The sequence below is a fragment of the Convolutriloba macropyga genome, chromosome 4 (assembly GCF_964194025.1).
Source record: "Convolutriloba macropyga chromosome 4, txConMacr16.3, whole genome shotgun sequence".
In the NCBI taxonomy this organism is placed as follows: domain Eukaryota; kingdom Metazoa; phylum Xenacoelomorpha; order Acoela; family Convolutidae; genus Convolutriloba; species Convolutriloba macropyga.
In genome coordinates, this window is record NC_134471.1 from 56,358,545 (window position 1) to 56,371,083 (window position 12,539).

General features: G+C 35.6%; 1 protein-coding gene across 1 annotated transcript in view; it reads left to right on the forward strand.

Annotated features, from left to right (window-relative positions):
• The window catches only part of LOC142338539 (40-kDa huntingtin-associated protein-like), a 238,221-nt gene extending 226,036 nt beyond the window's left edge, over positions 1-12,185 (forward strand). Inside the window, exons 5-7 of the mRNA XM_075388328.1 lie at positions 3,032-3,139; positions 11,273-11,417; positions 11,775-12,185. Of these exons, the coding sequence (XP_075244443.1) occupies positions 3,032-3,139; positions 11,273-11,417; positions 11,775-12,100 (579 nt within the window). The 3' untranslated portion in view covers positions 12,101-12,185. The remainder of the gene's footprint in view (positions 1-3,031; positions 3,140-11,272; positions 11,418-11,774) is intronic.
• The last annotated feature ends 354 nt before the right edge of the window (positions 12,186-12,539 follow it).

Sequence of the window (12,539 nt, forward strand, 5' to 3'; positions counted from 1 at the left end):
GCTAAAGCGTTTTTAGTCAGCAGTTTCTCAGAAAAGCAATTCAAAATGAACAGTCATTATCAAAAAACGAAATCATTGATAGAAACGGGATATACCCATAAAGCCCAATTTTAGATGCCCGTTTCTCGACCGTTGTTCTTAGTTACCATCTTTAATGCTTATTGGTATTGACACTAACCCCTGTGTCGTCTCACTACGAAACATGAGTGTCTTCAGCTCCAAAATAACTTCAAAATAGTTCGCACTTAAAAATTGTTTGTGTACAAAAATCGTTTTTTTTTCATGAGTTTTTTTTTTCTTCTTTCAATCCCAGTCTTGGTTATGGGAATCAGGGGCGGCTATTTTCCGGCAATTTGGTGGGTATGTATGCTTTATAAACTCATATAAACTAAATGGTGTACAATTACGTAGCATCAAGTTGCTCGCATTTTTGTCGGAGAATTCTGAAGGCTATTTATGGGTATGTTAGTACATTTAATTTTTGCTGAAATGCAGCGGTCGAATTGAAAAATGAAGTTTTGAAAACTTTTCTGAACATCCAAACTAACACGACATGCGGCACGCCGGCACGATACGGATTGGATATCAATATCTCCCACGTTACCGAAAAAACTGAGATTTGTCAAGAAACGGTACAAATAACAATTTAGTTGTCGAACAAGAGCAAACCACAGATCGATCCTTTTAATAGTGTGTATGAAGTGCCTCCAAGACCGAATGAAATTACAAAAAAGACCAAAACGAAGGTATGAATTCCGAAAATTATTCTTTTTAAGTTCGTTTGACCGTCAGGTTCTATAGTTCAGTTTTTAGTTAACTTAGTTGTAGAATACGCCTAATTTTAAAAAAAATTTCAATTGATTTCAAATGAAAATGTCAAATGATTTTTTGGAGATCTCAAATAATTCAACACAACTTATTTTTCTTACCAATCAGTTTTGCAATTAAAAAATTATTAAGTTTATATTTCTGCTATCTATAGAAGTCATGTTTTTATGCATCTCATTTTCATGAGTGTTCTTTGCTTTTTCTCAGTTATCGCAAGCAAATCAACACATGATCAGGTTTCGCGTTTGCTTTTTAAGTTACATGAAAACGGAAGGAGATGGAAATCAACTTTCAACCTGAGATGTCAATGTTTCCTTTTGAGGCGTAATTCTAATGGTTTGAATGTTTTCAATATTTTTGCTAATGGTTTAAATGCCTAAGTTTTTAAGCTTTAGTGGAACTATCCATATTTTTTGTCTGCCCGCTTTGTTGATGTTATTGGTTTGGTTAGCTCCTTTTTGCTGCTTTATTGATGGATGATATGTTTTAATTGACGAATGATTTCGTGAAGGGATGGTTGTGGTACATATCTATCGTTTTGTTGACTGAAACGTTACTTTTGCCAGAAGTTTCAATTGCGGCCTGCATTTTCGTTCGTTTTGTATTTTTACGAGCAGATTAAAAAGTGGTGTATGTTTTAATGGAGACATATTTTCCAAGCAATGGTAATGGTTTAACTGGCTAGAAAGCACTGATTAACAACAAAAAAGTAGTTTTGTTTTGCCTGATTTCTGATTGAATTAGGTTCTGATAATCAGATATTGTATTTTCACAATTGGATTATTTCAGAGATTGTCTTGGTATGTTTTACTATGACTCCTTCAGGTGCTCCATGTTGTGTTCACACTTTAATTTCAAGAACAATTATTTTGAACTACATATGATAGCAAAAATGGTTTTATTTTTTTCTTTCTCTATCTATCTATATTCGACTTTGTGATCCAATCATGCTATTAATTGCTCTTGAACGAAATTCGTAGCAATTATTGTAAAGGTGTGTCTTTTTTATGCAAAATTTCCGCTTGACAGTTTTGATTTTTCGAGTGACTTTTACGCCCTTGATTTTTTGCGTTTCGCGTGATCTAAAATTCTCTCTCAATCACAATTTCAACCAGCTCAACTCAATTAGCGACAATTTAATGCTAAAAGTCAAATAAAAAAGCGCCGAAACTGGTGCCATTTTTCACTTTAATTTTTAATAGTGGTATATGTTAACCTCTAATGTTGTTATTTGAAGCCCACTATTGAACTTCTTAGTCCCATTTAAGCCCCCCCCCCCCGACTGAAGCAGGCTGCAATTGATTAGAGCTCCCATTAGTCGTTCGAGAGCAATTCTTCCGACGTTTAGTCGGTTATCAATTGCTCTAGCGAAGTTTGGAGCAGGTATGTTAGTTCTATGGTCTTGTTAATGCGATTTTTTGTACTAACGACCTGTCGTCTGATCGTTTTTTTTTTTCGTCTAACCATGTGACTTATCCTCCTAAAAACGGCATAAAGAGGTAAATCCAAGAGGAGATTAACTTCTCTTAGGGCCTTAATGCTCACTAGTCTCTGATAATGCGATCGTTGAAATAATTAGGAGACATAAATTCATGGTGTTCAGGACGGTTCTTAGAGTTTGACCCCCTCCCAACTCGCATCTACCCCTCCCCACCTCAAACAACTTTGCACCTCCACTCCGCCTCATTCCACCCAAAACCCCGCACGCTCACCCCCACCCCACCCACTATGTGTATCTTTTTTAATAGCCGCAAAGCGATAGCTGAGGCTATTATTGGTCTTCTCTTGGTTATTTAGGTTTGTCGTCGATTTTTGTTACGAACATACGACGTCACAATCACTTCAAATCTGCCTTTTGTTCCTTCGATCATGCAATTTTAACTGAATTGCGTGAGTGACGTCATTTTTCACTCTTAGCCAGCTTATGTCCATAAGTACATCAGCTGACCCTTTAAATGATTTTCAACCAAATTCGCTGGTTGTTTTGACGTCCTCTCACTTTTCTTCAGGAATTTCTTGGAAACTGATGTTGTCAGAAGTCTTTTGCGTTAATGTGACGTTTGGTCGGCTATCTGTATTTACTAGAGGTCAACGAAACAGCTGCTAAAAACCAGTTTAATTTATGAAAAATTAGTTGCTACATTTTGTTCTAAGGAAAATTAGATGTTACTCATTTTTTCAATTGCCAGTCAATTTTTTCCAGATCTACTCGGAGCACGGCCAGAGTTCTCTAGCTGGAGTGTTGCTTCTTAAAGTGGGCAACAAACTCATCTGGGCAAAGAAGCCAGAGGAAGCCGTTGTCTTCTTCCAGGTTAGTTACTTCTCGTCTTGCACGTTAATAATTTGGCTAATTTTCTCTTTCTTAATCGTTTGGCGATTAAAAAACAGGTCTTGAGTCTGAATAAAAGCGAAATTTTGTATGATGATTTCCGATCGCAGTGTTTGATATGATGCCAGAATGATTTTGCTCTAGTTTATTGACTGATCTTGCTCATAAAAATACGTCTTATCAATTGTTGCTTAGCGCCAACGAAAACGGTTGTCTATAACAAATCAATACATTGGACTGACAAAGCTGTACATCAGTGTTTAGTCATCTGAGCTTTTTGCTCGTTGCGATCAGGGTTACATTGACAACACTTGATTAACCAATGACAGCTCAGTAATTTTATCTGGATGCCTTGCTGATAATGTAAATTATCAATTGATTCTGTAAAGAATTTGTTCAGGTAAGCTATCTAGTATGATAATCTGGTTGTACAGCGCAGATGAAACCGCGCTGAGTTTATCATGTAGCTATATATTTCATTCAAATAAATCCTGAAACTCCTGTGCAATATTATTTTTGAGGTCACGGTCTTCATTATTTATAGCCGCGAAGCGATAACGGTTATTATTGGGGACATCGTGCTTTTTTTTAACTCGTCGTCTCTATCGATAATTCTTGCGACCCGACTTCTTGGAATTGACTTTTTCAATTGCAGTGATATCTTATTTTGCAGTTAAATTTTGTGTGCGTGACGCCATTTGTTCTTCTTTTAGGTCAATTGCGTGACCTACCTCACCCATAAAATGACTTCTGAACTCGCTTAATGAAATTTAAATTTTATTAACATGTACTAGTTAAAGGTCAATAGTGTGTATCGCAGCAGTGTCAAACGTATATGCCCTAATTCTTGAGCATTAGAGTCTTGAGTTTTTGATTTCAAATATTAATTTTGAAAAAGCTCCGTTAGGGTTTTCTTATAGAGCGTATATGTCTCATGAAAATGACAGTCCGAATCTAACCAAAAAGTCTTGTGGTCTATTAAAGGACTGGTCGCCAATCTGCATATCTTATGTCCTTGTTGCGATTCATGAAAGGCCACTAGCATCTATTGCGGCTATGTTCTTAGATTTTCGTATTTGACAATTTAAACAGCTTTAGCCGTTTTTATGATATTTGGTGTTTTCCTGTTTGGGAGGTTTATGACTTCACAGCTTTTCACCACTGCCTCGCTTTTTCGCCCCTATTTGTTTAGCGCCCTGTAATTTTACCCCGATTATGTCTGCTCTAGCATTTAACCAAGATTTAAATCCTTTACATAATTGGTACTTTTAACATTTGTACTATGACCATTCGTTCATTCCCCGCAGGGAATTGTCATGCATCAGCGGCCCGTGGGACTTGATATGAAACTATCACAACCGAACAGGGATTAAGTTATCCACTAAGTTATTGCAAAGCATGATTGTAATGCTGACTTGTAGACTGCTGGGTGAACTAAAGAGTGGTAAAATTATTTAGTGCTAAGATATTCAGGGCTAAATGAATCGAGGTGGAAAGAAGTAGAACACTCGCCACCGACTGCAGTTTTGAACCAGCAAGTGGTTTTGCGGCGTTAATTTTTCCCTCTCATTTTAAAGGAAGACAAAAAATCTTTGAACAGAAATTCGCTCTCGTACTAGTGGTTTTCTCTTCACATGCGGTAATTTTACTTTGATTTGTACTGTTTTTTCTATTTTTTATCCGATTTTTTTTCTAATTGATTATCCCAATCAATTCATAGTCCATTCTAGGTTTTGATCTCATTGTCCATTCTAGATTTTTGTAGTCAGTCAGTTCTTTTCTATATTTTTGCAGTCACAGTTCTTTAAATTTTAGGTCGGCACAGCAAATATCTGTTTCGGATTTTTCACAATGAGGCATAGATAAAATCATGAAAACCACCACCCATGAACTCGAACCATTTGCCACTAATCGTTCTCATAAATTGATAATGATTTTCGAGTTTTTGCAACTATTTGTTGTACTTCGATGTTTTATCATTTAATGTCAGTAGGGACATGTCTTGTAGGTTTTTAATTTGTTTTCTTTTAATCGAGTTAATTGCTTCAGTTCTATGACTTTAACACTATATTTTTTGAGTTCGGCGAGTTTTATTCAATTTTTTGTCGAATGCCTTAATCTGATTAACGACAATTTGTACATGCTGCTAAGGATGCCTGAATGAACTTAAATTGTTTTTTCACTTTAGTTTTTGTGTTCTGTGACTTCTTTGCTCTTCGTTTTCAAAAAATTTTGGTTATTTTGGGATTTGTTAATATAGTTGTACCTTTAGCCGTTCTATGATTGAATGTCTTAAGTGACAGATTTTACTGGTTGCTAAAAGGGAACGGGTGCATCGTATTAATTGCTTGAGTTCATTGCAGTCGTTTTTAAGATTTTGTCACCTTATCGAAAAATTGAAGTTTTTTGTCTTCCTTGTTTTTGTCTTTCTTTTATGGTCTTACCGCTTGGTCTGAAAAAGTAGTTTTTAATAGCCTTCTATTGCTGTTTTGCGTTGGTCAATATATTTGCTTCAACTCTAAAACAACTTTTTCTCTGAGTTAGATACTGTTTGTTTTCGAAATGTTCAGATGAATTTGTTAATCTTGACTTCTAGTTCTGTTGTCTTTTTTCAGCCCTTAGAACTGCTAAAAGATTTTTTATGAAGTTTGATGCCACGGGTTTTCCAAGATATTCTGATTTTTCTTTATAATTTGACAGTTTTTTTTACAATTTTAGTTTTGCCTCTTTTGGGTTTGTCTCTCATTGATTCCCATAAGATTGTTGTATTGTGTATTTATTGTAAGGATGTATAGAGATGATTTTTGAAACACTAATGTTTGGAAAAATAGGTTTTCTATTTGTTTTTTAGATTTTGCCCACATTCATTTTGCACACATAGCGTCATGGGCTTTGTTGGCTGTTTTAGTTTAATATTTCTGGTAAATTATTAATTTTTAGCCCATTAGTTAATTGAATTCTTTGTATTGTAATTCAAGATTGGTCCTGCTATGTTTTCCACTCTAAACAATTCATAATCAACAGAGCCAGTTTCGAAAAACAAAAAAATAGAAACTGGATAAACCCATAAAGCCCAATTTTATATGCCAGCTACTTAAACTTTGTTCTTATGATTCTGCTTTACCATCCCAAACGATTACTGGTATTGATGTTGGTCACTATAGCATATCAATCGAGGGAATCACTGGTGGCTTTTTTCCGATAATCTGTTTTAGTTTATTTTTTGAAATAGCGCTGATTTTGACTCCTCTCAAACGGTTTGTAGCAATTATATAGGTCTCGCTGGTTTTTTCTCGTACTACCGAGACTTTTCGTCTGATCGTTTTTTGTCTGACATTTTGGTTCTTGCACTTGAAAAGGGGATAAACAGGTGAAGCCAGATAGCATTAACGGCTCACTAGTCTCTAAGCATGCGATTCGCAGAAACTTAAGAGACATTATTATGGTGTCAAGGGCGGTTTTTAGAGCTTTAGGTCGTCCCACTTAACTTCCCCTCCACATCACCACCACAACTCCCCCACGAATCCCGCACGCTAGCCGCTACCTGCGCTCACCACCCCTACCCTCCCCCATGCCTACCCCATGCCCTCAATAAGCTATAGCTGTCTTGCCTATGCTGCAGCTAGCTACTGTCGAAGCCAGCCGCTCGCTTGTCGTTTGAGAGCAATTCGTCCGATGTAAGTGGGTTATGTTTTGTTGCGTCGTATTGTCATTGTTTCTGCAATTCTTGAGTGGTTTCCAGTGAGCAAAAACTTTTGTTCTTGACAATTTTTTGCGCTGAAATCTGTGTTTGAGACTATTGTTTTGACGTTTTTAACAGAAGCGTTTCCATTTTGATCAATTTCGCCAAGTGCATAGTTCACAGTTTTTTAAGAATCGTTTTTATGCGTCTCCGGTTTTCCTTTATTAGCTGATTTAATGGTGCTGCACTGTAGATTACAGTTTTTGAAAAAAAGTGTAAATTGAGAACAAGTGGAATATTTTATAAAACCCGCATCCTGACATGAAAAAGAAATCTTTAAAACTAGTGCTCTAGTTCAGTCAGCTTTGTTGTTTCGCTTTTTCGCTGCAAAATTGAGGTGTAAGTTGAAAAACGAAAATTCACAAGAAGTAGAATTATCTTTGGATACTTTGATGGTAATACTCTTAAAAAAAAACACTGAATTTCCAAATGAGTATAAATAGGTCAAGGAGCCTAAACATAACACAAATGGCAGCGTAAAGATATAACATAAGTAATAAATAACAGGTAAAAGATTTTCTTCTCCAGGTAGAAGAAACAAATTATACAAACTCAAAAATGAAGCGTTATTTAAATTTAAAAGCTTTCCAAGAAACATTGCCGACAATGTTTCCCATTGGGTCCTTCTGAAATTGTTGGAAAAAGTAGTTCTTGAAGACTTTTTTAACCCGCCTGTTTGATTCATTCCCTTTTAAGTATTTTTCAAGACAATTATTAATTGATAAGCCTTTTCGGATAATACTTTTGTCCAACCATGATGTTTTTGACCTCTCTTCAAGAAAAATAGTTTTCGTCCTTGAATGTCTGTAGAACTTATAGGTTGGCAAGCTAAGTCCTGTTATTCTTCGGAAGGCAGGCTTCTTAAATGTCAAGAGTTGATTGACATACATTGCTGTTCTGTATTCAAGTAGTTGTTTAATTGGCAGTATATAGTTATCTAGTTTGATACTAAGTGATGAACTGTTAAATCGTTGAACATAACAAGCTTTAACTGTCCAATTGAGTTGCTTTTCTAAGGTTGTCAGAAGATTTTTTGAAATTGACGAAAGCAAAACAGCTGAGTACTGGAGATGACTAATAACAAGAGAATTCAGTAGGATTTTGCGCAAATGGTATGGTACTACGTTTCTCAGGACGTAAAGTGTTTTTATTCCTTGTGCCATCTTGCTGAGTATTTGTTTAACTTGTTGTTGGTACATCAATTTTTTGTCCAAAATTACTCCGAGATATTTCACATTCTCAACTTCTTTTATTATATGGTTGTCAACTTTAATAGACTCTGCTGCGGAAGAAGTGCCAAAGACAATGAACTCAGTTTTTTCTGAATTCAGTTTTAAAGAATGGTATGAAAAATAGTCAACAAGCGAAGAAATTGATTTCTCTAAATGCAGCTTGCAATCAGTAATTTTTTTGCCGAAAGTATAAACAACTGCATCATCAGCGTATTGGATTAAACTGCAGTTGATGAAATTTGGTAGATCATTTACATATAGGTTGAATAGGAGTGGTCCTAAAACTGTGCCTTGTGGAACTCCTTGCCTAACCTCCAGCCAGTCAGATTCAGCTTCTGGTATCACTACTCTTTGATGTCGGTTAGTGAGGTAACTCTTAATGAAAAGGATAACCGAAGAAGAGAAACCAAGGTGTTTAAGTTTTTCTAGTAAAACTGAGTGGTCGATTGAATCAAAAGCTTTTGACAAATCTAAAAACGCCGCAGTGACCACTTTTTTTTCATCAAGTTTCTGTCTTACAGTTTCTGTCAGATATACACGAGCATCAATTGTTGAAAATTTTTTCCTGAATCCAAACTGTGTTTTGGATAGGAGGTTGTATTTTGATAGGTGTTCCTCTATTTGATCTTTGATTAAAATCTCAAGAACTTTTGACAAAGCAGGCGTTATAGAAATAGGCCTATAATTCAGCGGGTTTTCAGTGTCTCCTTTTTTGTGGATAGGTGTAATATTTGCCAATTTCAGTAGAGAAGGAAATTTGTTTTGTTTAAGAAATCCGTTGAAGAGAAAACATAACGGCTCTGCTAAAATATGAGCACCATCTTTTAATGCCCAAGCCGGAATAGTTGAAGGACCCAATGGTTTGTTTTTATTGAGGTTGTTGAGAGCTTTACGACACTCAAATGTGGTAAAGAAACGAAACGAGAACAAATTAGGGTTGATCTGCTGAAAGTTTTGTTTAATGGTTGGTTTATTTAAAAGAAATTCACCAAGTTTACTAAATTTATAGTTAAGCAAATTCGCTATTTTTTTGCTGTCGGTTATTACATCCTCAAAGCAGTTTTTCAAAGAGAGAATTTTAGTTCCTGTTCTAGATTTATTTCTGACTTCGTTGATCAGATTCCATTGTTTCCTGGAGCTGTTAGCAGACACAATCAATTGTGTTTGGAAGCGTTCATAATCTTTCAGATACTCTTTACTCGTCAGATCTTTTAGTTTTAGGAAATTATCAAAATTTTCTGATAGTAGAAATTCGTTCCTCTTTTTATTGAGGCATTTTGTTGCGTTTGAGACAAACTTATCTGCAAGTGAAAAATTAGGTTTGTTGTTCCGTATAAAAATTTTTCTGATTGGTGCATGTAATCTGATTACATTTGCAATCAGACTTTCAAAACGTGAGAACATTTCTTCGATATCATTAGATTCATAGATGAGGCTCCAGTTAATGTAATTTAAAGAATTTCTGAATTTGTGGGGATCATAATTACGCTTATCAAATATCAGTTTCCTGAGTGGTTTTTGTTTTTGAGTCAGCGTGAAATCAGTGAATAGAATTTGTGCAAGATGATCGCTTTTGATAGGAGAGTCGAATACATAATAGTATTTCCCTCTCAGCCCATTATCAGTTATGATATAATCTAATAAACTGCAGCTACCGTTCTGGTGCCTGGTTGCAGTTCTTGAATTCATCAAGTGCAAGTCGTAAGGTAGAATAATTGTATCCAGTTTCTGTTTTTCTTTGTTGTTCAAGTAATTAATGTTGTAATCTCCTATTAGGCATATTGATTTATTTTCAGTGGAAGCCTTATCGATGCATAAAGCCAATTCATCCAAAAACTGTGAACAAAATTGTTTATTTGGATTGTAAGAAATATTAATCAAGATACTTTTGTGAGAGGATAATTTGCATTCAACCCATAAACTTTCAAAAATTTTGGACATGTTGTTAAGGTCTTTCCTGATTTTCGAATTGCAAAATTTGGGTACTAATAATAACAATCCTCCTCCTTTTTTGTCCTGTCGATCACATCTGTGGATATCAAACTGATAGGGATTAGGGTTATAAAAACTATTACTATCAATACTGGTCAACCAGGTTTCTGTTAAACCGTAAATACAATTTGGACCGATGTCATTGAGTAAACTCTTCAACTGTAGCTGTTTTTTCTGGATACTTTGACAGTTAGCATGCACAATTTTCAGCTGCATGGGCCATTTTTTACATTTTGTGTGTATACTATTTAAGGTTTCCAAAGGCCCTGGGTTTCTTTCAACATCCCCGTGAATTAACATAAGTATGTGAACATATAGAAGGAAAAAGAGCCCAGATGAGAAAAAACATACAAAGCCGAAAACTTTCAGCAGGTCAACTTTTATCAAACACAAATCAAGTTTTTTTAATTTAGAATTGTAAGTGAGGCTCAGTGGCGTGGGAAAGTTTAAAACCACTGTTTGCCTCGTCAAAAAATAATAACATAAATTTATCAGAATTACAGCTTTCAACATTATACTCAGTTATTGATGTCAAACCGCTCGTGCCTAATGAATCAAACAAACTATCAAAATGTTTCCATTTATTTCATCTAAAAGTCAAGGTTTGACAACAGTTAATATGGATGATAGCGATTAAATGATAGGTTGTTGTTTGGAGGCTGTGAAAAGTAGCGTTGCTGATAATTAGAGAATTTATTTTGCATTTTATAAGAAGCGTTAGATGTTACTTTACTAAAGTCAATAACCCCATTTGAGGTTTTTAATAGGTATCCCAGCAGTATGTTTTTCAGGAATGGTATTCCCAACTTATAATTTAAATGCACATTGTCATGGTACAATTGGTTGAAATGTGTGATGCGTGGATTGTATGTTGAAACACTTTTTCTGCTGTTTTCTTTGCTTCGGTCCCAATGTGAGATCGAATCCTCAGTTGCAGCTATTTTGATAATTGTACAGCTATGTTTTTGTTTAGCAGATGTTTTTTTACCGTCTTAACATTTTCGTGGAATGCCGTTAGCAATTAAAGGTTCGTTTGTCGAACGATACTTGTTCCAGTTTGCGGACGGCCGTTTAGTAGATGTTTTGATTTGCGAAAGTCGGAGCTGTTTTTGTAAACGAGAGGTACAATATTAACTCTTTTTATTTTAGAGGGCTAATGAGGTGAACCAGAGCTACCCTTCTGCTTTCATGTCTGGCATGGAGGGACTGTTGCTGTGTCTGGTTCTGTCCAAGGACTATTTGGAAGCTGTTAACACCCTCATAGCATACATGCAGTACCTGATATCTAGAACAGGTCTGTGGCAGTCTCGTAAATTCAATTTAACTCTCGATTAAGTACTCAGTATTGTGAATTGACTTATTTTCGGAATTTTCAAAGCAGATCCAAATTGTCATCCGGTGTTGTTAAAAAAAAATTAGCAAACAGTAATTTACACCCTTTCATTATAAACAAGAACTTTGTTTGACAATATCGTAAATTTATTTGGCCTCACCTGCTTTGTTTTCACTTTAGTGAGAATTGAGTGGGTCTGAATACCACTTTCTGACACCCTATAGAATCCAATTATGCTAAATTTTGATACACATACACAGAGTTGGCGCCAGACCCCCGGCAGACTTCCTATTTAATTGTTTCCTCCTTTTTATTCAGATGTGACCCTAGAACCATTCAGAGCAGCTCTCGGACGTTCCAAAGTACAACTAATTCTGCTCTCCATGATAACAATGGATGCGATGTACAAAATGACAGAACCTCAGCAGAAATTGTGGGACTTATTTGAGACGGTCCACTTCACCAATCCAGTACCCGAACTATCCTCGCAACTTTTCTTCACGACACAAGAAATAATGCTGGCTGTGAAATACGGTGAGGTTGAATCTTTCCACGCTGCGCAGAACTCGTGTTTCGGTTATTGGAATAATTTAGAAAGGACTTTATTGCAAAATATATCGGAAATTTTTTACTGTAAATCTTGAAAATTATATTGTAACTTTTTGTGGGTTAGTTGTAGTATTCAAAATGCATTTTAAATTACCAATTGAAATCTCTGTTTTTCTATAACGGTTTTCTTCAAGATTTATTTAGGTTTTGTTAAGCCATTCGTCAGAGGGGGAAGAAACGTTTGTTAGCAAAGTCAAAAGGACTTCCAGAAGTTAAGAATGAGACAACGAAGTCGAAAAACGTCCATTGGTGAGCTGAATTTTTACATCCCGAGTGCTCTTTGTAATAAAATCTTTTAAAATTGCTCTCAAACGAAGTAGCAATTTTTTCGATACCTGTTGGTCTTTCTGTATGCGTTTTTTTTTGTAGTAGCCACTTGCCTGACCAAAAAGTTTTGCGACTTTTTGTCTTGAGAAACAAAAACCTGGTGTAAGCAAGGTCATTAAGTAAATTTGGCTACTCTACAATAGAGTT